General features: G+C 52.1%; 8 protein-coding genes across 8 annotated transcripts; 3 read left to right on the forward strand and 5 right to left on the reverse strand.

Annotated features, from left to right (window-relative positions):
- Positions 1 to 2565: 2565 nt before the first annotated feature.
- Positions 2566 to 5154, reverse strand: BO66DRAFT_325729 (uncharacterized protein; the record flags this gene model as incomplete). The annotated part of the gene is made up of 1 exon (XM_025643874.1): positions 2566 to 5154. The coding sequence occupies one exon, from the start codon at positions 5152 to 5154 to the stop codon at positions 2566 to 2568; it is 2589 nt and encodes an 862-aa protein (XP_025502750.1).
- Positions 5155 to 6504: 1350 nt separating this feature from the next.
- BO66DRAFT_117568 (gamma-glutamyltransferase) lies at positions 6505 to 9043 on the reverse strand. Its single transcript, XM_025641878.1, has 8 exons — positions 8861 to 9043; positions 8479 to 8784; positions 8355 to 8388; positions 8133 to 8292; positions 7495 to 8080; positions 7266 to 7426; positions 7082 to 7215; positions 6505 to 7029 (listed from the first exon to the last, which is right to left on the reverse strand). The coding sequence occupies exons 1-8, from the start codon at positions 8909 to 8911 to the stop codon at positions 6581 to 6583; spliced, it is 1881 nt and encodes a 626-aa protein (XP_025502751.1). The 5' UTR covers positions 8912 to 9043; the 3' UTR covers positions 6505 to 6580.
- A 1025-nt stretch (positions 9044 to 10068) lies between these two features.
- Positions 10069 to 11484, reverse strand: BO66DRAFT_325820 (uncharacterized protein; the record flags this gene model as incomplete). Its single annotated transcript, XM_025643876.1, has 4 exons — positions 10069 to 10450; positions 10509 to 10538; positions 10594 to 11255; positions 11416 to 11484. The coding sequence occupies 4 exons, from the start codon at positions 11482 to 11484 to the stop codon at positions 10069 to 10071; spliced, it is 1143 nt and encodes a 380-aa protein (XP_025502752.1).
- Positions 11485 to 12189: 705 nt separating this feature from the next.
- On the reverse strand, positions 12190 to 16329 carry BO66DRAFT_392746 (putative NF-X1 finger transcription factor). Its single transcript, XM_025647597.1, has one exon. The coding sequence runs from the start codon at positions 15880 to 15882 to the stop codon at positions 12469 to 12471; it is 3414 nt and encodes a 1137-aa protein (XP_025502753.1). The 5' UTR covers positions 15883 to 16329; the 3' UTR covers positions 12190 to 12468.
- A 418-nt stretch (positions 16330 to 16747) lies between these two features.
- BO66DRAFT_117685 (alpha/beta hydrolase) lies at positions 16748 to 18241 on the reverse strand. Its single transcript, XM_025641879.1, has 4 exons — positions 17895 to 18241; positions 17313 to 17807; positions 17118 to 17243; positions 16748 to 17059 (listed from the first exon to the last, which is right to left on the reverse strand). Exons 1-4 carry the CDS (start codon positions 18029 to 18031, stop codon positions 16903 to 16905), a joined length of 915 nt encoding a protein of 304 aa, XP_025502754.1. The 5' UTR covers positions 18032 to 18241; the 3' UTR covers positions 16748 to 16902.
- Positions 18242 to 18361: 120 nt separating this feature from the next.
- On the forward strand, positions 18362 to 19754 carry pre3 (proteasome core particle subunit beta 1). Its single transcript, XM_025650462.1, has 5 exons — positions 18362 to 18573; positions 18628 to 18673; positions 18735 to 18749; positions 18801 to 19076; positions 19141 to 19754. Exons 1-5 carry the CDS (start codon positions 18537 to 18539, stop codon positions 19463 to 19465), a joined length of 699 nt encoding a protein of 232 aa, XP_025502755.1. The 5' UTR covers positions 18362 to 18536; the 3' UTR covers positions 19466 to 19754.
- Positions 19755 to 19992: 238 nt separating this feature from the next.
- On the forward strand, positions 19993 to 20412 carry BO66DRAFT_392751 (uncharacterized protein). Its single transcript, XM_025647598.1, has one exon. It carries the CDS (start codon positions 20140 to 20142, stop codon positions 20305 to 20307), a length of 168 nt encoding a protein of 55 aa, XP_025502756.1. The 5' UTR covers positions 19993 to 20139; the 3' UTR covers positions 20308 to 20412.
- Positions 20413 to 21740: 1328 nt separating this feature from the next.
- On the forward strand, positions 21741 to 23442 carry BO66DRAFT_325727 (putative cyclin-dependent protein kinase complex component; the record flags this gene model as incomplete). Its single annotated transcript, XM_025643873.1, has 2 exons — positions 21741 to 23069; positions 23143 to 23442. The coding sequence occupies 2 exons, from the start codon at positions 21741 to 21743 to the stop codon at positions 23440 to 23442; spliced, it is 1629 nt and encodes a 542-aa protein (XP_025502757.1).
- Between the last annotated feature and the right edge of the window lie 2360 nt (positions 23443 to 25802).

Genomic DNA, 25802 nt, shown 5'->3' on the forward strand with positions numbered 1-25802 from the left:
ACCAGAACCGAAGAGACAAAATGCCAACATAATTCGCGTATCTATCACGAGTAGACACGGGAAATTTAACTTTGCCCCTTCTCCTCGGAAAGAACAAGCGCCAATGACAATGCTTCAGCCAAATGATACAATGTCAATGTTATCCTCTCTATCGGCGAGACCCCGACAGGTGGTGGCACCGAATTTCCCTTCTCAGCATCTAGGGTAATTCCCACAGGGCGGAAGATGGGTCGAAAGAGAAAAACTCTGTTTGAAATTGCTGTAGTCTTCCATAATTCCTACAGTAACCTCACGCTATAACGAATCCCGATTAAACGAATTTTTGCCATATAACGAATTCAAGAACCGCTGGATAGGTTCTACCATACAAAATTCGCTATATCTCGTTATAACGAAGTTCGTAAAATGATTCTGTCTCTACATACAAGGTTCGTTATATCGATTGAGTATAATTACCTATTTAGGGACTTTTTAGGGATTTTTTAGAAGAAAATCTGAAGATTTAAAAAGAACTGCTTAGTCAGCATATTTCTTAAAACAGCCTAAATCACGTGAAGGGTCTTTTACATACATTCGATAAAACGAATATCTCGATATAACGAACAAAAAGGGCCGTCTCAATTAGTTCGTTATATCGTGAGGTTACTGTAGTTTACCCCCAGGACGGGGCCCAGAGCTATTCTCTTTGACTTTCACTAGCGGCACCGACGGCAGTCTTAGTCGAGCCCAATGGGGAGGCAGGGAGAAGTTTGTTTGCACGGCAGCTTCCGATCGGACCTGCGTCTTGTCTGTCTGTCTGTCTGTCTGTCTGTCTGTCTACCTCCTTGCCTGGCTGAAGGAAAGCTTCCGAGATCTCGCTCTCGTATTGAACGAGATCAGGGTTCCACGCAGCCATGTGGCCTGTGAAGTAATCATATCTATCGACCAACTTTGGTGTCATGCTCGTTGAGCTATGACGGGTCCTTCCACCATCACCTCTTCTTCTTTCTATCTTCTCAACACGAGCACATGTATACTCCGGACTGATCATGTATCTGCCAAGTACCTGAAGCCACTTTACACGCTGCACCCACCAAATTGTCTCCTTGACAAACCCTAGCCAAACTGCGAGACCTCACACGGCGAGACCAATGCAGACATCCACATTCTTCTAATCCACAAAGTCGCGAGCACCTTCCCTCTCCATCAACACAGGAGGCTTCAAGAACATGAACACACCACCCCATCCGGATACTAAACACCCAATCGACTCAAAAATGGTTCCTGGTCGCCTGTGTGTCCTGAGCTGAGCCTCTTCCCCATCTAGCCCGCCCCCTTTGTATTCAACAACCCCCCACCCTCCCTTTACTGCTTTCGTCTCCGGTCCACACTCCAGGCAGTAAGTTAGTCTACCGCAACCCACCATCAGCCTCAGAGTCAGGGTCAGGGTCAGGGTCAGAGGTCAGGGTCCAGTGCAACAGCAGCACGTCGATCATCCTCAACCTAGAACCATCCGATTCCGAACTCGAGCGCCGATGGTCCTCACATCACCCCCCAGAGAAGAAGGTCCAAAGAAAGAAACCCCGTGATGAAACAGACCTCAAGGCGTGGATTCCGGTAGTCTCGGCTTAGTTACCCTAACCCAACCTAACCCTTTTGCTCAGTCACCCTCTTCTCCCCTGTTGAGACTCTAAGGCTCTCCACGGCCCACCTTAGTTGATCTACTAGACCGATAAAACCTCCTAGGGCTGTGGAACTCGGGGGGGGGGGGGATGATGTTCAGATGAGCAGAGCAACTAGCTTTCATCCCTTAAACCCCAACTCCCTCATCCACCCTCTTTCGTATACCACGGCACACAAAACTGGGACCCGGGCTCACCTGCCTGAACGGGGACAAAGTGAGTGAGTGCAGGACCCGGTAGCCGGGAAGCCTTGCAGCGAAAGACCCAAACCTCAGGACCGGAACTTCTATCAAAGCCTCCATGCGAAGGATAAACCAGCTCACCACGCATAGAACATGATATTCATTCAACTCATGAATGCCTGTTAGAATACAGAGGGAAATAAAAAAAAAACATTAGATGTCCGGAGAACATGACAACAGCAAGAGAGGAAAAGCAGAGAATCGAAAAGAGTCGAAAGGATTCAAGAGTCATATCAAATCAATTGTCCTCATGTACAACCCAACTCCTTCCCTTTAGCTGTCGGGAAAATGAATACTAATCCATGCCTTCTCTCTCTCTCCACACCCACCATGGGTGGGTAGGTACATTAGATACTGAGGTTAAATTAACGCACCGTTCCTCACCATCCCACCATTCCCTCATTCCTTCACATCCTCTTCATGTCGATTCATTTCATGCAATTCGTCGCGGGGGGAATTTGATCTGATCAATAAGATCCCCATTGCTCATCAAATGTCGTTAACGCTGTATTTGAGAAGGAAAACAAAACACAAAACACAAAAACAAATCGTAAAGGCAGAATGCAAAGAAAAAGAAAAGCTCGAGAAGGAAACAGCGCTGACGGTCCACTGCTCCCGGAGAATAAAACACATGTAGGAGGACCTAACCACTTAGACCGAACTCATCTCCTTCGAGTTCCCCGTCGACTGTCGTATGCCTCTTCCTCGTCTTCCTCCTCAACGGGGGCCGGGGTCCGCCGTTCCGTGCGCCGCTTCGGACGACGCCGCCGGTTAGAGCTGATGTTACTTGCCGAATCATCCGGGGCCAGGGACACGCCATCGTCGAGGAAGAAGTCGTCGTCGGCGCCGTTTTCCCAGAGCCCGAAGCCGGAGGCGGGCGTGCCCAGACGGGCCTCGACGAAGGAGCCGCGGCGGTTCTGGTTCGCGATCGAGAGGCCGGCGCCGCGCTCGCGCAGCGCCCGGCGCACGACCTCGGCCTTGCAATGCAGGGCCTCGAAGGCATCTTCCAGCGCCTCCATCCCCAGGTAGATGTCTCGCTCGACCTCCGCCAGCGCTGCGATCTCCATTTCCTCATCGAGAGCGATGGGGCCTCCGAATGATGCAGGGGCTGGAGACGGGGACGTGCCGTAGGGCTGGCTGGCCGGTCGGGACACTCCGTCCAGCTGGCTGGGCGTTGGACCCCGCGAGATACCACCCGTCGTGAACGGGGTATTGGACCGGGTGCTGCTATAGCGCGAGGGGGTTGAGCCGGACGGGAAGGAGTCCTCGGCGCCACTGCGTAGAAACCCGTCAAAGCGACCGGAGATGAGAATGTCCCATTCATCGTCGCTGATCGCCGCTAGGGTGGCTAGGACATGGTGCATGCCAGGGTTGCTGAGCATGTAGATCGCAGTTTCAGGGTCCCGCGGTGGGGATGACAGTCGGTACAGTCGTTGAATCGCCAGAGTCGAGGACACCAATGGAGCCGGTCGGGGGCGTGGCTGTCCCTCGGGCCGCGGTGTAGGTGAGGTAGAGCTGATTCCAAGGATGGCAGAGAAGAGTTGCCGCTCCTCGGGCTCCAGATGGGTCAAGATGGCGAACGTCAAGGTCTCATCGTCAACCTCATCGGGTGCGCTTGTGCCTCCACCAGACTGCTCACTGAGCCATTTATCGACGGCCACTTTCGTCTTACGTGACTGCCGAATGTAATGCTCCCGATACTCTTCTGGCACGTCGATATCCAGTTTCTGCATGGGGATGTGCTCGTCACCTGACCAATCCGGGTCCACGACCGTCGGAGACAATCTGAAGGGTGGCCAGTTGGGGAGCTCGCGACGGCCGGATACCAATTCAAGAACCTCTCCCCAGCTCACGCCCGCTGGGCGCTCCTCGTGTTCTTCATGTTCGCACATCAGACAATTGCATGATTCGGACGAGATATCGCGAGCAAATACGGCCTCCAAACGGTCGAGAAGTCGCCGCGCTACTGATCGATATCCCGTTGCAACGGCGAGTGAGCCGTTCTTCGTCATAACATGCTGATAGTCTTCCAGGAGCCGATTGAGAGGCTCGAAAATCTTGCTCGCCACGAGTTGCGGCTGCGCTGGGGGATACGGCGCGGCTTCCGAGCCGCTCAAACTCTGAAGGAGTGATTTTGGCGCGCGATGATCTAAGCCACCGTGCTGCAAAAGGTAGTCGACCTTCGGGATGGATATAGGCACCTCCGGGGGCGGAGGCGGAGGCGGAGGGGCTCCGTAGGCTGAGTTCGCGGTCGGAGGCCGCCCGTAATCGTATGCATCTTCCACTGGGCTCCGGAATGCGGACCCCGGGCGATGAGACATGGACGACCGTGTTTGGGTACGAGAAGGCGGCTTCTCCGGGCTTCTGACCTTGCGGGACGTGGTAGACTGGTGCGCGGGCGCAACCGTCGTAGCCTCCGACCCATTTGTTGATTCGAGACCAATGTCGCGTACGGTTGCTGGGGAGCGTGGCGGCGTCGTGGCGGTGCGACTGGAGGGTCGTTTGGGCGGCGCTGTTTCCTCCACGATCTTGCTCTTGGAGGACTTGCGGCTAGCTGTACGAGACGGCGATTCCTTGTCATGGCTGGAGCGCTTGGCTTTCGTCGAATCCGATCGCACTGTCTTGCTTGACTTGGTCCCTTCATCCTTCTTTGACCGCAGACTCGAGGACGAGCGAGTGGATTCGGCTCGAATCCGGATCTTGGTCTTCGGTTTCTCCTCTGTATTCTTCGCGTCTTTATTATCACACACCGTGCTGCCTTGGCGGGATTGCTGGTCGACGCTCGTCAATGGGGGACTCGGGGGCGCATTCTTGTTGCTGTCCGATCGATCATGGCTTCCTCCGTCAGCTGCCTCTTTGCCTTGGTCGGTCAGGTCGGTCGGATCTGGGGTCGGGATGTTCGGTTTGCCGACAGCTTCCCTGCTGTGAGCCTTGGAGAAGGTCGGATAAGGGAGGCTGGTTCTCGATTCGAGGAAGGACGCCGTGCCGGAACGGCTGGCGCTGTCTATGCCGGGCATTGAGGCACGACGTTGCTGGCTGGTGTTAGAGGCGGAGAGCGAAGGGGTCGAGGAGCGGTCCGTGGGAGGGTCGGGAGGTCGTTCCTTGGTTGGGGAGCGGGTAGACGATGGTCCGTGGGACGAGCGGTGCTTGTGTTGTTTGGATTTGGAAGAGACGCTCGAGGAAGTCGATGCCTTGCGAGTCCGGTCCCTGTCGCGATCTCGGTCATTAGGTCTCAACGGTAGATGGAACATGACGTGGGTGTGGGTGTGAAATCAGGCGGAAGGCTTCGAATCGAGGTGGATATGGAAGGTTGGAAGACAATCTTCCCCCCTCAACACAACCCCTTGTCTCCTTGCTCTTCGTCCCCACTTTTTCGCTTTCGATCGGGTTGTATTGCGTTTGTAGTAGTTACCTCGAGTTATAGATCGCGAAAGCGGGATGAGAGGCCCAGCTAAACAGCTCTCACGGCGAGCAAAAGAAGAAAGAGTTTGTGTGGTGTCACAATGCGAGAAGGAGATCCAGATGATCCGAGAGCCGGACGGACTTTCGTCGTCTGGCGCTTAAGAGATCTGGAACCAAACGCAATTCCCAGTGGTCGAATGCCCAATTAGGCGCCTGTGTCAATCCACCGAGGGGGCTGCTGCAACCGATGCAGCATCCCGTGAGGGGCGCGGAGGGAAACGAACGATAAGGGTCGGAGAGGGCGGAAATTGGAAGATAGTTCAGGCGCTTGAACAGAAAAATAGAGAGAAGTGACGAATCAATTGTTGGAATATCGTGCAGTATAGTGAGTTAACGTCAATGATCCAAAGAAGGAGAGAATTGCAGATGCAGTGACTGTGCATGGAAGGAGATTTGGCGGGAGGATCGATTTTGCGGTGAGAGTGACTAGACTGGAAAGAAATAGAAGACAGACACACACTGATTGACTCCTCCCCGCAGACTCCTCTCCAACTCGTTTGATTATTGCAACCCGATGAAGGGTCCCCGAAACTCCCTACGAACTGCGGACTAAAGAGCCACTAACCAGACTAGTACAGTACGCAGTATTCTAGCGGGCAGCGAGGAGGGGTTCACTAGACTACTTGCATGAAGCACCACCTCATATCACACATTAGAGGAGACAAACTAAGTGATCGGTCATTTAAAGGACCAGGTCTCGACCGCAGATAAGAGTTCCAGGACAATCAATGGAAGGTGTTGTGATTAAGACCAACCAACAACAACAACATTATCGTCATCAACCTCACCACCGAAACTTAGCGGTACATTCGACACCTACACCTCAGGCATCACCGCTTCTGGCGGGGATCCCGGGATGCCTCAGGCTGCATTGGGCTGCGGAAGAGATGGCGCCCATCATCGTCATCGTACTACGTACTACGAAAAGTCAACTGTACGAAGTGATTGCTTTTTTGGTGCACCCTTTGACTTCTTTGACCAAATTCAGCGTCCCTTTCTTGTCGAGTTCGATCAGATCGACTACATCCCCGCTCTCCGTTTCGTTCATCGTCAAGATCTATGAATTTCTATCGCATAGTAGATCCGTGGGTCGGGGTTCTTGAAGGAGATGACATCCAAGCTCTATATGCTTGTATATACTTCTAAGTCTCCAGTATTCACAGTATGTGGCGGCCAGTCCCGGACCGCGGGCCGCGTAGGTAGCGAGTGACTCGATCAGACGGCAAATCCTCCCGAGTCCAGCTGCCTAGGCTCCCCAGCAGCATCAAAGGTTCCATTCGGAAGAACACGGATTGCTTGCGCCGAGCTCTGAGTCGGTGCAACCCATGTCACGTTGTGCCCGCGCGCCTTCATGAAGGCCACGGTCTCGTTGTTGTAGCTATACTCGAACGTGACCTGGTTAGGGATCAGCTGATCATGCAGACGAGGCTGAGCCAGAGCTTCAGCCGCCGTGAGACCACCATCAACAGCGTGGATGATGTTCTGGATGGTCGCGGTGATGATCCGACTGCCGCCCGCCGAGCCAGCCACGAAAAAGACAGTGCCGTTAGGGTGAGTCACGATGGCTGGCGTACTGGACGACAACGGGCGCTTTCCAGGTCGGATGAAGTTCGCCTCAGAGGGAACATATCCGAACGAGTTGGATGAGCCAGGAATAGAGAAGTCTTGAGAAGTAGATTAGCAGAGAAGATATAAGGTCTGGTTGCCTTCACCTACCATCCATCTCGTTGTTCATGATAATTCCTGTCTCGGGGACCATAATCTTGCTCCCAAAAAGCAAGTTAATCGTTGTGATTGCAGATACAGTAAGGCCTTCGTGGTCGATAGTAGCAATATGAGAGGTCCCCGGGCTACAGACACCATTAGCTTGGCTCAGAAGGCGTGTCATTGAGGTACGCACGTATCCAAGCTTTCAATACCTCGCGGGTCGTATGCTTTTATATCTTGCGTCTTAGAGTCGGAGATCTTCGCCCGGATTTCATCGATAGTAGATTGCTCAAGCATGTTACCCTGGTATTCTCCCATGTCGTCCACAAAGTCAGGATCTCCCAGGTTTGTTCGCTATCGTAGAATCAGCCCACAGTCACACAGAGCCTGACATATTTTGTCTAGAAGGAGGTGAGACGTACCAGTCCATATCCAAACCGAATGGCTTCATCCAGCCGATGAATGCTCAGGTTCACATTGTCTGGGGCGAGGAAACTGTCGTAGGTATCCAAAACTTTGAGTATGTTCAGTGCAACAGTTCCACTAGATGGAGCAGTGGTGCTGGTAATTCGGTATCCACGATAGTCTATCTGTGAGATGTTCCGGATTTCGACGGCATAGCTACGAAGGTCATCAAGAGTCATCGTGCCATTAGCTACTCGTACCGCATTGACCATCGTCTCTGCAATATATCCAGAGTAGAATGCATCAACGCCCTTCTCAGCGATCATCCCGAGGGTGCTGGCATAACGCTTCCGTGTCATGGTATCGCCGAGGCCGAGTCTAGTTCCGTTGGGAGCAAAGTCAATTGCCCATGTCGGGTCATTAGACAAGAAGTCGTCGCCGCCCGCGTCGCTGATCGAGGAAGCCATGTAGCGTACTAGATCCGGGCCAACCGGAAAGCCCTCATCCGCGGTCTTAATTGCTGGTTGAACAACGGCTGGCCAAGGAAGTAAGCCATACTTCTGGTGGAGGTATTCAAGACCACGAAGCTCGCCTGGAACACCGCTGTAGATCTTGTTAGTACCAAGGTCTGTCATCGTGGGATGAGAAGCTGTACCTTGCAAGACCCCCAGTGACAGCTGCTTCCGTATTGTTGACAAACATGTCCTCATATGCTGCCGCTGGGGCAGTTTCGCGAAAATCGATAAACTCGAACGCGCCGTTAGGGTCTTTCACTAGAATGAAGCCACCCCCTCCGATCCCGCTGTGATACATGCCTGGGCGCAAGACAAATTAGCTCCAAAAATTCCACTACCGCCAGGGAAGGGGAATGACTAACCCACAACCCCTACGCAGAGCATCGTTGCCACCATCTACCGGCCTTCAGGTCAGCACGACTTTCAACTGATCCTTGCCACGCGGGATCTCCGTATCGTCTAAGTCAATAGACTTCAGAAACTCACAGCATCAGCAGCGTTCCCGCCTTGTAGTAGTATATCGGTTCCGTGGCGACTGCAGATTGCACTCTCACTCGCTACGGCGCCACGCTTGCCGTCCTCCAACTCATAGTCCCAGCTCAGCTGACGAGTCGCATAGTCGAGAGGCGACGTGAGTACGTTCGGCAGATGTGTGACCAAGACAATTAAGACTAGTGTGGTTGACAGGGTAAATCGCAGGATACGGAACATTCTCGACCTATTCCGGGGTTTATCGTGCGATAAAGCCGACTGAGTGCACGCGACCGGGCGTTCCGAGGCCTCAAGGAGTGGCTATGAGAGAAATGCAGGTTAGGAATTTAGAGACCAGAAGTAATTCTTGGAACAGGGGAGGACTTCGTCTAAGTACCTGCTTCTCTGCATCTTGGTTGTCGATGAGATCCGGTTTGCAACCCTGCATGTTTAGTATACTTGGTGGCCGGATGCGGTTACTGGAAAGAACGATGGGCCTGGAACTACCACTATAATTCCGAGATGCCAGACAGACGGGGATCGACAATCGGAATAGTCAGCCTACCTTAGGCAGGATAAGATACAGGTTGAAAGTATGGATGACAAGTGAAGGATACGAAGCAAAGAAGATTCGGAACCGGTTATGTTTATTTAAAGAGGCCGAGGGCTCTCTGACCATCCTGACTCCAACGGCGATAAGGACCACGACAGTTTAGTTTCCTGCAGAGTCCCGCATGCCTGGTTCCTTATCAGCCTCAACCAACAGCAATCCGAACCGCCACTTCGGCCTGGTCACCCGATGGCACACCAAGCTCATCCAAAGGCGCAATACCTGCCTCATCCAATCAAATTTCACCTTGAAACGTGACGTGCATACTTTGGGGTAATCAAATCTCTGAACCCAGCAGAGCAAAAATTTGGTCCGACTTGATGCATTCTTCAAACCAGGGCTCAGGTTTCGGAAAGCCGGAGAGTTTCTGCTGTTGTCAACCATGCACCTTGACCTGGAGTGGGGTTTTGGCCACGCTCGAGATTATGACTGGTCATCCGAAAAGTTATCTGGGGTCAACGGGAGGTCGCGATAAGCCTCTCCTCGCGTCTCTTGTCCTCGTGAGCGCCCTTGAAAAGAAGTATGGTAGCCGTGACGCTTTGCAAAGACAACCATACTTCTTCGGGTCAGAGAGAGTTTGGGGCTCTCGTTGATCACTCCGAACGATGATACTGACGAGAAGCGCCCTTCGTCAATGCTAGAAGTGAGTAGACTGCGTTTGGAAGACTTTAGAAAGAAAATGTCCCAGATCATGAGGTAATTCCCGGGCGGCCCGTACCCAGAGAATCACCTTTGGATTGAGACAAGGTCTCGGATGCACCTTTCAAGCAGAAAGAAGAAATCCAGATATATCGAAGTCAGTTTTCAACCATCTCGGAACGGCTACTGGAATACCGATGCCGCACGTCTTTCGTCATGACAAGCTTCCTTGCTCTTGCTTTTGCCGTACCGAGTTTACCAAGTTCAAGGCCTGATCTGCCATGAATCGTGTCCTTTTCAGTGAACCTAAAGCTTTTGAGGCTGGTTGAGTCCAAGCTGACCCATATGAAACCCCATCATTCTTCGAGCTCAACTGCGCTCCTGGTCCACGAGATAGTGCTCGCCCAGATCGAGGGAATCTCATCTTCCGGTTGTAGAACGGTCTCGATGAGACGACGGCCCCAGTCTCGAACAAACCATTTGTCTGAGAGCAAATGCAGTCCAACGCCGTAGTGTAGAAACAGAATACGAGCCACCCAATCACCCTGCTTGAGCAGATCGATGTAGGCCTCGCTAATATTGATAGGCCATGCGATTATACCACCGTTCGGGCCGCCAAATGGCCATCTCTTGATTGCTTCATGAAGAATCTGCCAAGTAGCCAGGTATATTGCCTGATTTGGTCCACCGATACTGTTAAACTTCTCTTGAACGCCCTTCAAGGAAGCCATGATTGCACTTGAAGTAGTTTAGCATCTGTGAAGTAACTGCTGCCAGACAGGCGAAAGTAACATACCTCCGAAGATTCAGTTGGGATTCTCGAACTCTATAAAAAGGTCAATTCTCCAGATCAGGTCAGAGGTGAGAAGGGTGAGGATTACTGATAAGGATTGCCATCCTGATCGACTTCATCGTCCTTCCATTTCAACCATCCTTGCAAGTCACCCCGATACTCCATGCCGTTGAGTTGCACAAATAAGAGTGCGCAGCCAGCAATGAGCTGGCGAATCTCTAGTACATGAGACAACGGCTCGAATGTCTGTCTGTCTTCGGAAACACAAGGATACGCCGTTGCACACAGCATGATGAAAATGGAGCAGATAAAAGCTGGCCCACAAGTCTCCGGGGAGATGTCCGCCAAGACTCGACTAAAGGCTGAGCAGGCGCGGCTCTGATATTTCAGAGCAATTTCCAGCCACGACCGGTTGTCATGCTGCTCCAGATAGGCAAGATGAAGAGCAGATAGTGCCAAAAGGCTGTCCATCAGGAATGGATGGGACACCACGATTCGCGGGATGACGACTTGGAAATGATGTGCGTCGAGGCGACCTTGACAGAGAGTGATGTATGTCTCCGTAAGGTAATGATGGAATAATCTCATTTCGAGCATTCGGGTCTGCGACGAATCTGCTTCTGGGCCGGATACCGCCTCGGGTGATTCATGTGGTGTGGAGGGGTTTTGACCATCCGCATCATTGGACGGATACGTGCAATCCAATTTTCTCTTCTTGCACAACCCACATCGAGGCGTCTCTTCATCGCACTGTGCACTACTGTCAGCGACTAAACTGTCAACTTCTGGTCGAAAGCAGAGACTGAACGGCCGGTGAGTAGATCCCAGGGTGTCCGGTTGGCGGGAAGATGGGATTGAGATAGTAGCACGCAAGGACAGCCACGGCTAGTATGAGATAGAAATGGCAAACCTTCACATGTCGCTTCTTACACTGAATGCAACCCTTCCGGGATTTGGTGTGGCTGCGGCGCGAGGGCATTAGGCTCGACTCAAGTTCGATCAAAACTTAATACGGAGTCAGCGGTGGGATATGATGCTGTGATCCTCCGGAGAGTAGAAAGCTATTGGATGCCTCGGGGCTAATTGAAGTTCTCCCGGTCAAGACAACAATTACTGTATCATACGGTCGGTTGAGCGAACCGGAATGGATAGTAGTAGTAGGAATGTGAAACGAAATGCTTCGTTGCAGATGCAGTTCGATGCGATTAAATAACTTGTTTGAAACTTTCAAGTCTGGATGGGACCGATTTGGTGAGACTTGGTAGTTCATGTAGTAGCGGAATACTCCGTATAACAAATGGAAATAACATACCACGAGCTGAGGCGATGATTGCGCTCCAGGGAATAAATAGAGGAGAGGCAGTTGGTGCCGAGCAGCGGCCGGCTGGGAAGGTGCAGCCGGCCTTAGCCCCAAGTAGTCTTCTCTGATTTGCTCGTCAGCTCACTGGGGCTGACTAACTGTCTGCTTATGCTTAAATTAGTACAGGTACAGTACAGGTACATAACGTTACAGCCAGGTACGTCAGCCTGGCTAACCAACTACAGCGAGTATCACATTGTTTTGTATAGATGTCTGAGGCACTTGTAGCTAGGTTCCTAGGTATACCATATATCTATAAGACAAAACTAGCGATAGATCACGGCATACCCTGAATATCAGAGCATGTCTATATCTCAAAATAGACACAGAGTGACATTGATTTGCCAAATCCCGATTCTATCGACTTTTGGTCTTTCTAACTAAGCACACGACCGGCCAGCTATGCACGCTAACCATAGAAAAAGCTGAATAGCAGCGAAAAACATTAAAGTCGTGAACGTTTTCAAGTAGTCAAAGCGAATGGTAAGGGGAACCGAGAGATTGAAGTAAGTCCGGAAGAGGTCATTTCCTCGCACATGGCATCATTCGAAGGTTGTTAGCGTATGCAAGAGATAAAAGTGGCTCTTCCAGCAAGCCGATAGATCAAGCATCCTCCTTTTCTCCATCCGACTTAGGATCCCGCACTGACTCGCCACGACTCGCATCAAGAATCGCACTGGAAGTCCTCACTTGCTTCACACCCGACCGCAACACCAATTTCTCCTTCTTAGCTTGAGGTTGGGACGGAGCGGGGGAATTCCATGAAGCGCTGCCATCGTCACCCGCAAGAGCAGAGTACATAGTTGTAGACCAAGAACTGCCACCAGGTGTTTGGAGACCAGGCGTACTGCTCCGCGAGCTACCAAGACCGTTACTTCTCTTTGAAGCTGCGACCTGCGCCCAGCCGCCCTCGCCGTTCGCATTCTGCTGGGCCCGTGCAGCTTCGCGCTGGGCCTTTGCTTCCGCTGCAGCGAGTCGCTGCTCCTCCTGTTCCTTGAGGCGTTGGCGATCACGTAACTTGACGCATTCCCCGACGCTCACACCGCCAATACCAATGGTGGTACCGTTTCCCATGCCCAGAAGGGGGGGAGTCCAGGCAGTGGGTTTGAGAACAAACACATGGCGATGAGGCTCCGGATCGAAGCTCTCACTGGCAAAGCCCCAGTCAGCGGCGAGGGAGTGTGCAAAGGCACGGAGGGGAGATTTGGCGGGTTGGAAGCGGGTGGAGCGGTTTGCTGGATTCTTGTTCGTGGCGAGGCTGTGGAGGGTCGATTCGTAGGACTGTAGAGTGGATAGAGGATACGACGATGAAAGCTGGAGGTAAATATCGAGAGTTTCAGCGGAATAGGGTAGGTTGGTGGAGGTGAGCGCCTGAGAAACAGTCGTCGTCGGGTTGATATCGACGCCAAGCGCAGACGCCAGAGAACGGTTACGCTCGAGGCGGGCGCATTCCTCGTCGCACGCCAGCGGGGACGCCGATGGAAGTCGCTGCGCCTGCTGGAGGTGGCCCTTGGTCACAACAGCCTTGGCTGCATTGCAACGTCGCTCCTGTCGAAGTCGTCCACAGCTACATGTTACTGCGACCATGGATGAACAGGGGGTTTTCTCGGGGCACGGATAAGGAGCGTGACACTGGTCAGAACAGGGGTGACCACACAGCGACTTAGTCTTCCCGCAAGCTTGCTGACAAGGCTGGGAAGCATCCTCACAATCACCCGGTCGATGACAGTTTCCCTTACAAGTATGAGAGCCACACTTGAGGAGCTTGCCGCAAATCTGTCCGCACCGTGCATCTGCAAGCCAGCACGGCTGATTCTTCAGCACACGTTTGCCGCACAGGCACGCCTTTTCCGTCAAGAACGGGCATTTCGGGCAATTTTCATCGTCGGTGTGGCAATTATGGGGCGTCTGCGGGTGACCGCACGGTTTAACGCGTTCACAGGGGTGTGAGCAAGCTGGAGGCTGTGTCCCACAGGGCAGAGGCGGATACAAGACAGATCGACCGCAGTTACACGGGATCTCTTCGAATATTGCCTCCCTGCAAGTGTTACAGGGCCCTTTGTGACAGATCTCCGGGCATGTGTGCCGCCCGCATTTCAGCATACGGCCACAGACCCGGGTACAGATATGTTCAGCCTCAAAATCCTCATCGCTTGGTCGAAGATGGGATTTGAGCTTTCGCCGGATAGCCTGACGCTCGATTGCCTTCTGTTCGCCGGGGCAACAGCGCTCCGCGCACGCATGGCGACCGCAATGCAAGCCGGCTTTACATATACGGAAACATTGAGGTGGCTCAAAGTCTCCCGAGAAACAAGTCGTCCGGAAGTCATTGCGGCCACATCGGCAATGGATCGTGACTTTCTGCAAACAAGGCCCACACGGTCCGGTATGGCAGACTTGCTCGCAGGAATGTCCGCATGGTAAGGACTTCCCGCAAGGCTTCGAGCAATTGGGAATGGGGTCTTCGCAAGTAGTTCGGGGCGAATAACCCGCAACGTCTGTTAGAGATGTTTTCCCACACGGGCAGAAAAGCACGACATCGGGCGATCGGGGGCAATGAGCGGGATGCGCATCCTGGGCGTGACAGGACTTTTGACACGAGTGTAGCCCACAATCAAACTGTCGATTGCACTGATCACCACAACTGAAACATCCAACCCATTCTTCAAGCTCCCCCCCGCCGTCGTCTTCGCTAATGCGCAGGGCTTCACTATCCAACTCCTCATCTTTGGAACTGCAGAGCATCTCAGACTGCGATTTCCCGCAATAGCAGCGCGCATCGACTTTGACCTCGCAGGCACCGCAGAGGCCCTCATGGCACGGCCGCGGGCAGGTGTGCTCACCACAAGGTAGCAGATCACCACATATCTCGCCGCAGCTCCATCCATTATCGTAGTCGGTGTCCTGACAACGCTTCGTAGATGAGTTCCTCCCACAAAAGCAATCCTGGGTCGGACCCATAGCAGTACAAGGAGCGCATGGACCAGCATGGCACGTCGCATCGCAAGGGTGTGGACAACCTTTTCGCGATCGCGCGCAGGTCTGTCCACACGAATGGGGCGGGAGACCAGGAAATGAGCGTGGGTCAGCCTCCTTCTGACACCAACAGGAGTAAGAGGAAGGAAACACTTCATGCGGCAGATTACAGCCCGGGCAGCGCCAAGCACGAGGAGCGCTGCTTTCGCCCTCCTCGCCCCGGCGACGCGCCGCATCTTGAGCCGCCGCGCCTTCGTTCCTCGACCATTTCTTCACACAGCTCAAGTGGAAAACCGTCCAGCACAATCCGCAGGACCAGATACGAGACCGTTTGCCCAACTCAGATGTACATATCGGACATTCGTAGAGGTTGTGAGCGATGTCTTCGTGGATTCGAGTGGCAATGTCCGGTGCCGATGATTTCGTCGTAATCTTGGGCGCAGGCGGAGGGGGCGCGGATCGAGGCTGGCTTGGGTTTTTCGCTTTCGATTTGCCCTTTCCACTCGCAGGAGCACGTCCACTTTGTCGAGGTAGATCTCCGGCTGGCCCTCCTGGGACGAATGCTGGCGCATCTGCTCTCAATCCAGCAATGTCCTCCGCGCCTGCGCTCTGGGGATCGACATCTTGAGTCTCCTCTGACTGCTCTGGTTTGGTCAGTCGACCCTCGAATCTTCGCCCCCCAGTAGTGACCGCTGAGTGGTCAGCACCGCCGCGTGCTCGACCATGTCGTCGGCCTCCATTCGACTGTGCGCCTGCGCCTCTCGCCCCTCTTCGGCTTCCCCTCGGTCCTCTTGGTGGATGGTTTGTGTCGGGCGCAGTCTGTGTCGCAGAAGGTTCGTTCTGTTGCAATGGGGGGTTCGTAGCCGGGTGTGCTGTCGTTTGTTGTTGAGATTGTGTTTGTGCCTGTGCCTGTGCCTGTGTCTGTGGTGCAGATCTGTGAGAACGACTGCGATCGCCACCACGGCCTCTACCTCCGCGTCTGGACCTCGTGCGCGGGGTAGTGCTGTTGTTGTCTGCCACGAGGGCTGGAGAGTTCGACATCGTTGGCTCCAAGGTCCTTACAGAGGCGTTAAGTTCGGAAATTGCACGCGGAGAAAGCACGTCCATGCAACAGCACCAATCAAGGGCCGAGTACAAAATAGGGAAAGCGTAGATCAATCGGTCTTTGATAAGGAGCTTGAGAAGCAGGAGATTACTGCCGCGAAAAGATCGAAGATGGGCTTCCGCTCGAGTGGAATGAAAATCTGTGAGCTGATCGATTCCAATATAGCTATAGAAGGAAACCGAAGGCGAGTTCAGATCAGGCAGGGGGGCGCCACTTAAAAACCAACAGAAACTGGTGGAACTCAAACAGTGATTTTGTTCCTGAAGCACGAACGGGTGAATGTGGTTCGGGTGGCGGCGGTTTGCCTCCGAGAGCTGGTCAGGACTCTTGTCGGAACTCTTCACACTTCCAATTACTTCACAACTTTCGCTACGTCGGAGTTACTCTTCTTAATGGTTCGGACGCATGTACTCATGTATAATCAAGGGCCTGGAAAGCTGTCAGGTTCAGATCACCCTGGCTTTTCCTGCAGCATGACTCATGCTGGTCTAGTGCTGCGCCTTCGACTCATCCTGCCAGTGAGATTACTCATAGCGGGTCACCCCTCCAATGGTACTGAGCAACTCACTCAAGGGACAATTGGAGCGAATACTGACTACATGATTTATCTGACACCGCCCGGTAAAAAAATAAGTTGTCTTCATTAGGTATTGGGCTAAATTGCTCTTGGAACACAGGCGGATCCTCAACCCATGTTTAGTTGAGACATAAGATCCTGAAAATAAACGCGAAGGCAGCCAGCCAGAAGAAGAAGCATCCGAAACACCACTCTAATACAACGTAAGGGGGAAATCAAAGGACAATAAACTGAGCAAGAAAAGGCAAAAACCGACGGCATCCCGAGCAATCAATCGAAGGCTCGGGACCGGTGCTGAACACACATGATATCATCACAGAAACAACAAACTCGCCGATAATTGAGATAAGGAGATGCACAACTGTTGAACAATTGTTCACTAATCATGTCGTACGATCTCTTCCATGACAAAGGAATGAATGTGTTCAAAATACCCCGGCTCAGCGACACTATCATTGTGTCCACCGTTGGGAAGAGTACGCCAGACTTTGCGGCTGGACTTGCAGACAGCGAAAAGCTGCGTCATGTTGGACGGTCTGTTTAGGTAGTTTGTTAGCTTTGGGGAGCTGTGGAAGAAAGGCAGTTGACACTTACGGTACAATCTCATCCTTCAGCCCGCTGAGGAAGAGAATAGGCACCTTCGTGATTTTAGGCAAAACCTCTTCGCTAGTCCAGTATTGATGGCATAAACGAGCGAGATATCGTGCGGGTGGAAAGACTCTAAGAAAAGTCAGAAAATCGCCATCGACCTGTAGGTAAGAAGTGTGCGGTGGGTCAAGCCGAACATACGTGGGAATCAATTTGCGAATGCTCAGGAAGGTATTTTCGAGGATCAAGCCAGCGATTGCACCCTTGTCTTGGTTCTTGGCCACAAGGTCAATCGCGACCGCTCCGCCCAGGCTCTGTCCATATACAACGATCTGGCTATCCTTGGTCTCGGCCCTTTGTCGCAGATAATCCAAGCCGGTTTGCGCATCAACCTTTAATCCTGCCTCATCTGGAGTACCAGTCGAAAGGCCGTAGCCGCGATACTCCAACATCAACACATTGCAACCAAGAATTTCCTGAAGTATCTTGGCGATAGGGATACGATGGCCGATGTTACCCGCGTTCCCATGAAACATCAACACTGTAAGGTCTTGAGCGATGCGTTTCCGTGTAGGACGAATGAAGAGGGCATGTAGTGTTTCCCCGTCCGGGGTCGGAAGATGGAGCTCTTCGTAATCTGTGATGCCGAATTGCTGTGGCTTGGGGACATTGGTCCGGGCGTCGACAGGGACATTTCGAGGATAGATCAGCTCACTGCGCACGGGGTTAGATCTCAGGCACCGCTGTCATCATAGCCAGGCGCAAATGCGGGTCACTGCTTACTTTTGCTTAAAGTACAACAGACCACTGGCCACCACGGCGAGACCAGAGGAGGCCAAAACCGGCAGGCGCAGAAACTGAACGGCACTATTGGCCATGCTGGCGATAGTCCACGAGGGTGGAGGCGGCGACTCAGACATGCTAGCGAACAGAATAGTATAGCCGATGCGACAAAGCGGCGTTGCGAGTTGGGACTGGATCAAGCAAGTGAAGCTATCAAAGACCCCTAGACAAAGAAGTCGAATATAAACGGCAAGGATGATAATGCGAGTGAGCTTCGCAGGCGGCCAGATACTGGTCTAGCGGAAATTAAAGCGTCGGTTCGTTTCATCGGAAGTGATGGCTGGAGGGGGGGGGGAGTCGTTCAGGAGACCTGCGGGGGATGGGGAGCTGTCCAGTAGGAAAGATACGCTGTCTCACCGCCCGGCGGAACCAGCTCCAGCTGCTGGCAACGTAACGCGCTCGCCTGCCTTCAGAGCTCCGTCAGAGCTCATATCCATCAACTCCTTCAGCCAGATACTTCTTGAATGCAATCATCATAAATTTTCATATCTTCGATTTTCCTCCATATAAACCGTTCTTTGGCACACAGTCAATATACATACCCTTACCTATTCCCCAACCTCCACAATTTCGTCAGTCAGTATGGTCGGTCACGGCATGACGGGGATGCTCGGTGAAGGTCAGTGGTAACCTCATCTACTGGACGTCATGCCAAAGCTCACGGCTCTCATAGATGGTATTCATGTCGATATGAACCACCTGAAGAAGGGTGAAGTTAAGTGAGTTTATGGATTCAAGAACTCGTGTGAGGCAGTTAACTGATATACCATGCTTGTCCAGCCTCGGAACGTCAATGTGAGTGAGACTTTCCCTACATGATTACGACATCCTGTTAACCGACATCAGTATGGCAATCAACTTCAAGGACGGTGTTATATTGGGTGCCGACAGCCGAACGACCACTGGAGCTTACATCGCCAACCGGGTTACCGACAAATTGACACAGGTGCATGACACGATTTGGTGCTGCCGCTCGGGGTCGGCCGCTGACACACAGGCTGTGGCTGATATTGTATCCTACCATCTCAACATGTACTCGATCACAAACAACGAGGCGCCAAGCACTCAGGTTGCCGCCGCACTGTTCCAGGAGCTGTGCTATGAGAACAAGGACATGCTAAGGCAAGTTCTTTGTGCCCCTCCGAGCCACGAGAATTGCTCTTTTATTGACTATGGCAATGTTTAGTGCTGGCATCATTATTGCTGGATATGATCCTCGGCACGGAGGACAAGTTTACTCGATACCTCTGGGCGGATCCCTCCACAAGCAATCGTACTCCATCGGCGGATCTGGTTCAACCTATATCTACGGCTACTGCGATGCAAACTGGAAGGAGAATATGACTGAGGAAGAAGGCGTCCAGTTTGTTCGGTCAGCTCTGCAGGAGGCGATCAAGTGGGATGGTAGCTCTGGCGGTGTGATCCGGATGGTGGTTTTGACGGCCAAGGGCGCTCAGCGACATCTCTACCTGCCGGACACGGGTTACACTGGCCCAGGTGTTACCAACTAATGAGTGTATCCGTTTGGAGTGATGATTCATATCGTTGTTAGCTGTCGATCAACATGACCTTTCCTTCTCCCTGGCACTGAAGATAGCCTCATTCTAGGCATGAGTTCGCCGCCAATGTAAGCGGTAAATCAGCCTGCTTCTGGACAATCAGGACAAGGCGTGGTCTTGTCAACCGAGAGTCAGGAAGAAGGACTATTCGCAAACCACGGTCATATCTTCTAGCAAGTTGCGCGGTGCTTGCTCATCATATGCGTGTCTTGGCTTGGGATTTGACCTCACCCACTGCTCGTCAGCTCGAATCGAGCTCCTATCGGAGGTTGGCTGTTTGCCATGACTGAGGATATTGACCTGACTATAATTGTCACTCGGATCCGGCGGTCAGGGGCTGTCACTTTCAAAGTACCACCTCGTCTTAGGCTTCCTTAGAAGAAAGGCAAGTCTAAATAGGTAGGCCTGCAGTGGTGTAGGTAGTAGATATCTCGTAGCTCGTACTGCTGCGGCTATATCAGACCGGAGATTACTCCACTAAAGTATCAGTATCAGTAGTAGAGGTCGAGGATGTGACCGGTCGAAGGGCCTCGCGGGTTTTCTGGGACGAGCACCAATCAGTCAGCGATGATGAACACCTGCGCCTCTGCAGAGCCGCGATTCGCCCATCCCCCCTCAGACGGAGGATGATCCCAACTGCCACTATCCTTTCCGGTTTTCTGGGCGGACTCGTCTGTACGTATAGTACCTACGGAGTACGGAGCACTTTGATACTACTGATACTGGAGCCTGGAGGTGAAGATGTACTGATGCAGGCTCAACCCAGGAGTAGGAGCATGGACAAGAACGGCTGAATGACCCGGATATAGTCCAATGCGGAAACATCTCGATGCGAGGCATTTTTCTTTCTCGACTGGTAACTTCTCGGAATTGAGTCGTCCTTAGTATGTATTAGGTAGGATGTTTGACTGGTGATCGGAGAAGAAAGGAGAGAACGATAAAAATGAGAGAGCGAGCGACCTCCCAATTGACGGATCATTTCAGTCTCATGATAATAATCCAGTCCGTTCCGTCTCAACCCTGTCCAATGTTTCTTGTTTCTTTTTTTTTTTTTCCTAACTTATTTCTTTGTCCATTCCCTAGCTACCTACCTCTTGATTTTTTTGCATTTTAGTTTATTTTATGTTTGCTTTCTTCTCTGTCACTCGTAAGTTACCATCCATTTATCTCATTCGGGACCTCAGCTGCCTTGATTTTGGAGAGGGAATTCTTGGTCCTCGGCTTGATCGATCCATCTACTTGCTACTTTGGTTACTGCATTCGGGGAAGGGAACCTCTCCTCCCCCGTTGAATAAATCAGAACTCCACCCTTGGGTCGGTCTGGGTCTTGCTGGGTGGTAGAGGGAGTGCTGCTGAGTGGCTCTGGATCTCGTCGTGGTGGACCCCAGCCTTTCTGCCCGGGTTTCTTGTTCCCTTCCTTCTTGCTGGTGCTGCTGTGCTGCTGGTGCTGCTGGTGCTGCTGGTGCTACTGCTGCTACTGCTGCTGTTACGGCTGCGGCTGCATCATCAACATCATCATCCCATTCTCCATTCCATTCTCCTCTCCTCTCCTCTCCTCTCTCCCTACTCTCTCACTCTCCCCATCCATCCTATTTTCTATTTCTCCAATTGCCAATCGCCATACTTCCTACCTATCCATTCATCCATTCACTTTTCTTTGCCACCCGTTCTCCTCTCTTCTTTATTTTTTTTTTTAGCTAACCTTCATCCCCTTTCAATTCATCTTGTCATCTCCCATCGCAATGGACATGTTTTCCACCGCCGTCAATTGCCTGTGATTCCTTATCCGCTCCAGGCTTGGGTCGGGTTTATCGCGCATTCCCCAGTGCTCTGACCCTCACTCGCCGCATCTCCAGATCCAGACCCTCTCTGTCTGCGCCTGCGCCTTCTTCTCCTCCTCCTCTCGCTGCGCTCCCCCTCCCCCTTCGCTCATTGAACGATCTAAAGTAATCAACCCATCAATCAATCGCTGGATCTCGTACTTCTCCCTCTCTCTTTACTTGCTAGATCCCCCCTCTCTCCTCCTACCATCTTCTACTTACTTTCTTCAATCTGATCTCAAATTTCTCCTATGATTTATTCTGGCCTTTTCCTTGGTCTTCAATGACCCTACTGTCGTCTTCAGTCGCTAACCGTTGCTCGCCGGCCTGGGCTCTAGTTGCAATATTTCAACCCCGACCACTGTCCGCCCTTCCATAAATTACCCTCACTTCTGTTTAAACCTGACATGGGATCCGTTATCGTAAATCATCCGCGATCGGATCATCTTGATACATCCTCCTACAACATGCTGGGGGGCGCCATACCTACTTCGGAATCTGGCTATCGATCCTCGTCGCAGACCCAAGCCTCGTTCCAACAACCCTCGTCACGTCTGGAGACCGGCGGCGGCTCTAGGTCGGCATCGTCTAATACCACCCCCACCTCGTCCACAGCCCCGCCGTCAACATCCGCCTCAGCTCGCCTCCCCTCCCACCAAACCACCCAGGATGTTCCGCCTTATATCTATCACCCTTCCGACTCGAATTCTTACCCCTCATCGCGGGCGTCATCAACCATCTCGGGTATAACAAGCGCCCACCCGAACTCAGCATCAATGACCACAACCACGAGCGATAGCCATCTATCTCGCTTCGATAATCACACCCATGCCGCGCCTCACACGTATGCCCCTCATGTCAGCGCCAGCCATGCACACGCGACCGCGGCATCTACGCAACACAACCGAAGTCATTCATCCCCCGCGTCACCGCAGTTGAGGCCGACTCATCAGTCCCTGCGCTCATTAGGTGGCTCGGAGGCAAGCTCGCCCAGTCGCATCAAGGTCCGCGATCTGTCCCATATACAAAGCTTTGCGAGCGAGGAAATGTTGGCACAAAGAGATCGGATGACGGGACAGTGGGGTCCTCAAGAGCGCCAGTACGAAATCAGTTCCATGCCGGTCACGGACATCATTGAGATGGTAGCTGGGCTCTTGACGAAGATAACTACGACCAACGACATGCACCATGAGCATATCCATCGCCACATACCACCCCCCGACGGGACCTCAAACCTCACTCCACAGGCCGCCAGTGTTCTTGCCTTTCATGGCAAGAATGTACCTAGCATCAGCATTCTCAGCTATTTGACGAGAATTCACAAATATTGTCCCACCACTTATGAAGTCTTCCTCAGTCTTCTGGTGTATTTTGATCGCATGACGGAGCTCGTCAACCGGTCGCAACTTGAGCGATTACGGCGTCGCCAGGCCCGATCGGCTTCCATGCTGAGGACTGATGGCAATCAGCCCCAGTCGCTCCGATCGTCAAATGTACAGGCGACAGGTGCCTCTCCATTGGCCACTCCACCATCTTCTGCCAGCTTCGCCGCCCAAGAAGACCCGTCCACTCCGTCATCCATGTCTCCATCTCTGGACGCCGAGGACGAGGAAGAGGCGCTTTCTCACTTTTTTATCGTCGATAGCTTCAACATTCATCGGCTGGTCATCGCAGGCGTGACTTGTGCCAGTAAATTCTTCTCCGATGTTTTCTACACCAACTCACGATATGCAAAGGTACTTATCTTCGTCTTCTTCGCTCCTAATCCAATTATCTACATAGCAGAACTGACATCAAAGCTGCATGCAGGTTGGAGGATTACCGTTGGTTGAACTTAACCACCTTGAGCTCCAATTCCTTCTTTTGAACGACTTTCGTCTTTCGATTCCTGTGGAAGAGCTTGAAGCGTATGGCACAATGCTGGTCGAGTTTTATGCTCGAGAGATCGTCTCTCAGCAACAGCAGCAGCAGCAGTCGCAGTCGGGCATCCCTCGTTCAATCCACGCTCCTCCCGCAGTGAACTCTCAGTCCGATGGGATGTACATGCGCACCCGGGAGAAGCACCGACCTGACCAGCCGGAGGTTCGCCAAACCCCTACTCCACCCTAGATGGTCTACACAATTGGCCACGCGGGGCTTCCTTTCGCTCTTGGATCGACGATCCACACTGTTCTCCTTCGACAGGTGAACGATTTTCCCACTATCGCTTGGCTTCATGTGCGGGTGTATGTATCGACTGCTGGTTTACTATACCTCATTATTGGCGTCGCATATCCCCTTTGGTACATATATCCTAGTCCTGTCTTAATCACGCATGTTCCCGGCAGAACGATGATCGCAATCTATCTATAGACTTTCCATTGCGGCCGGCACGTTCGATCGTCGCTGGATTGCTCGGGTGGCTTGTCTTTTTATGTCTACTGTGTATACAATTGCTTGTTTCCCCAGAGTATTCCGCATAATCTGGTTTTGTCATTGGGTCGGCGTTCGTGGTCTGTATTCTTGTCTTGTTGTCTTGTATGGGTGAAACCAATCTCAAGCATTGCAGCCTTCTTTTAAGTGTTCTTGATAGAACAACTGTATCAGTGTTGTCCATCTAATCCGGCTATTTATTGCGTGCCTTACCAAATATTTCTGCTTATCTCGCCCATCTTGCTCATCTTTCCACCAACCGAGGTACTTCCATTGAACACCCGTCAATATCGTGTGCCTAGCATTAATTATGTCATGACTTCTAAGCTAACTCCCCTTCCTTTCCCCTTTTGCCACAGCCGTCACCGCTCTTCCCCACCGGAATGATATCAACCGTATGCGAGACAGTGCCACCACCGCCCACCACTACCATAGAAGCTTATTCACCCAACCTTCAACCAACTCTCAGAAAACGAATATAGACACCCGCGACTTCCCGCTCGAGCTACGAATAGTACTCCCTCGGCCTCCCAGAGCGTGTATTACATACACATACTGTGCAAGTCATGAGCATACTAGTGCACAGATGGATGATCCGATTACATCATCCCCCCGCCGATCACCCAGTCCAAGTGGGTACGGTTGGATGAGACTATTTACATAGTTGCCATCGTTACGTTATACTCCTGCTCCTCATACTCGTACCGAGTACAGTATGTTATCAAGTACATGCTTTCCTCTCCACACTAGTTCAGTGATAAGGTATGAGTACTCGCTAGCCACATCGAGTAAGGCCTCTGACGACCAGCTACTTATACTCTAGTAGTACTTCCAGGATAAGGGGCCAGCAAACGTGGAGTTCCAGGAACATTGGAAACCTTGCACACCCCGCGAAAAAGGCAAACCGGTTTGTACAGGACCTGGACCTAGGGACACGCATTTCTTCCACGTACTACTATGTACGTAGATTACTCCATCCGTTGGTAGACACTTAGCCTCCTTTCTATGTGTATAATACTCCGTATTTTGAATGCACCTCCCCCCCTAATGACGACGATCGCCGATTCTCCCAACCGACCATGACATGGGGAAAGGTGAGGTTTAGACTCCTATGTATAGTTATTCAAGGCGACGACTATTAAAGTCGAGAAGGCTGATCCTCCTCCTCCCTATTCGTATTGAGTGTTGGAAGACAAATCCAAATACGGATGTTGTTATAGCTCCCTCCCTCTCTCTCGGACCTCAGATCATGCATACCATGAGCATACCTTACAGGACAAAGTCTCTCTTGGTTTATTCTTCCCACACAATCCCTCCCATTCTCTCTCTTGTCACTTCCACCGAACAAGAGAGTCGGAGAGAAAAGGCGAGGAATCCCCCGATGACGACGATCCAAGTAACCTTATTTATTCGAAACGTGCTATTGATGTCACTTCTGATCGCCATCCCATCCAACTACCCATATTCTTTGCCGTGTCCGTGCTGATGTACATAGTACTCGTACTACAGCTATCCTATTGTCTGCCAGAGTGTTTGTTCCCCCCCCAAAAATACCCTGGAACCCACCGCCGGTAACTTCCCATCCTACTCCACTGTAGGACAATTCTTTTGTCTTCAAGACTACCATGATATTGAGAATCATTACATTACGAAGTAGTTGGAAACTCAGCGAGCTCGGGGACAAAAGTGATATTGATAGGTCACCGTGCCATGGGTAACTTACATTCGGCGCAATCTGGACGAGACGATACAGCGAGTCACCCTGAATTCCCAGGCCCGACATCAGAAAACCAAAGGAGGTCAACCCCCCCCCCCCCCCCCCCTCCCGAGGACCGTTGTTATGCTCGGGAAAATGACAGGAGAAATCCTTCCCAACCCACCACGTGCCTCGTGCACAGACCTCGGCGGGTCAATGTCAATCTGCCAAGCATTCCGTTGGTATATACAAGTGACTCTCCGTATGTGGTAAACTTATTCAATCGACACCTACCTGCTTGTTTCCATCGATCTTCAGCCTCTTGAGTGCGAACACTCGTCGTCAAGCCGGGTACAGCTGT

This window comes from Aspergillus aculeatinus (genome assembly GCF_003184765.1).
Source record: "Aspergillus aculeatinus CBS 121060 unplaced genomic scaffold BO66scaffold_31, whole genome shotgun sequence".
Lineage (NCBI taxonomy): Eukaryota > Fungi > Ascomycota > Eurotiomycetes > Eurotiales > Aspergillaceae > Aspergillus > Aspergillus aculeatinus.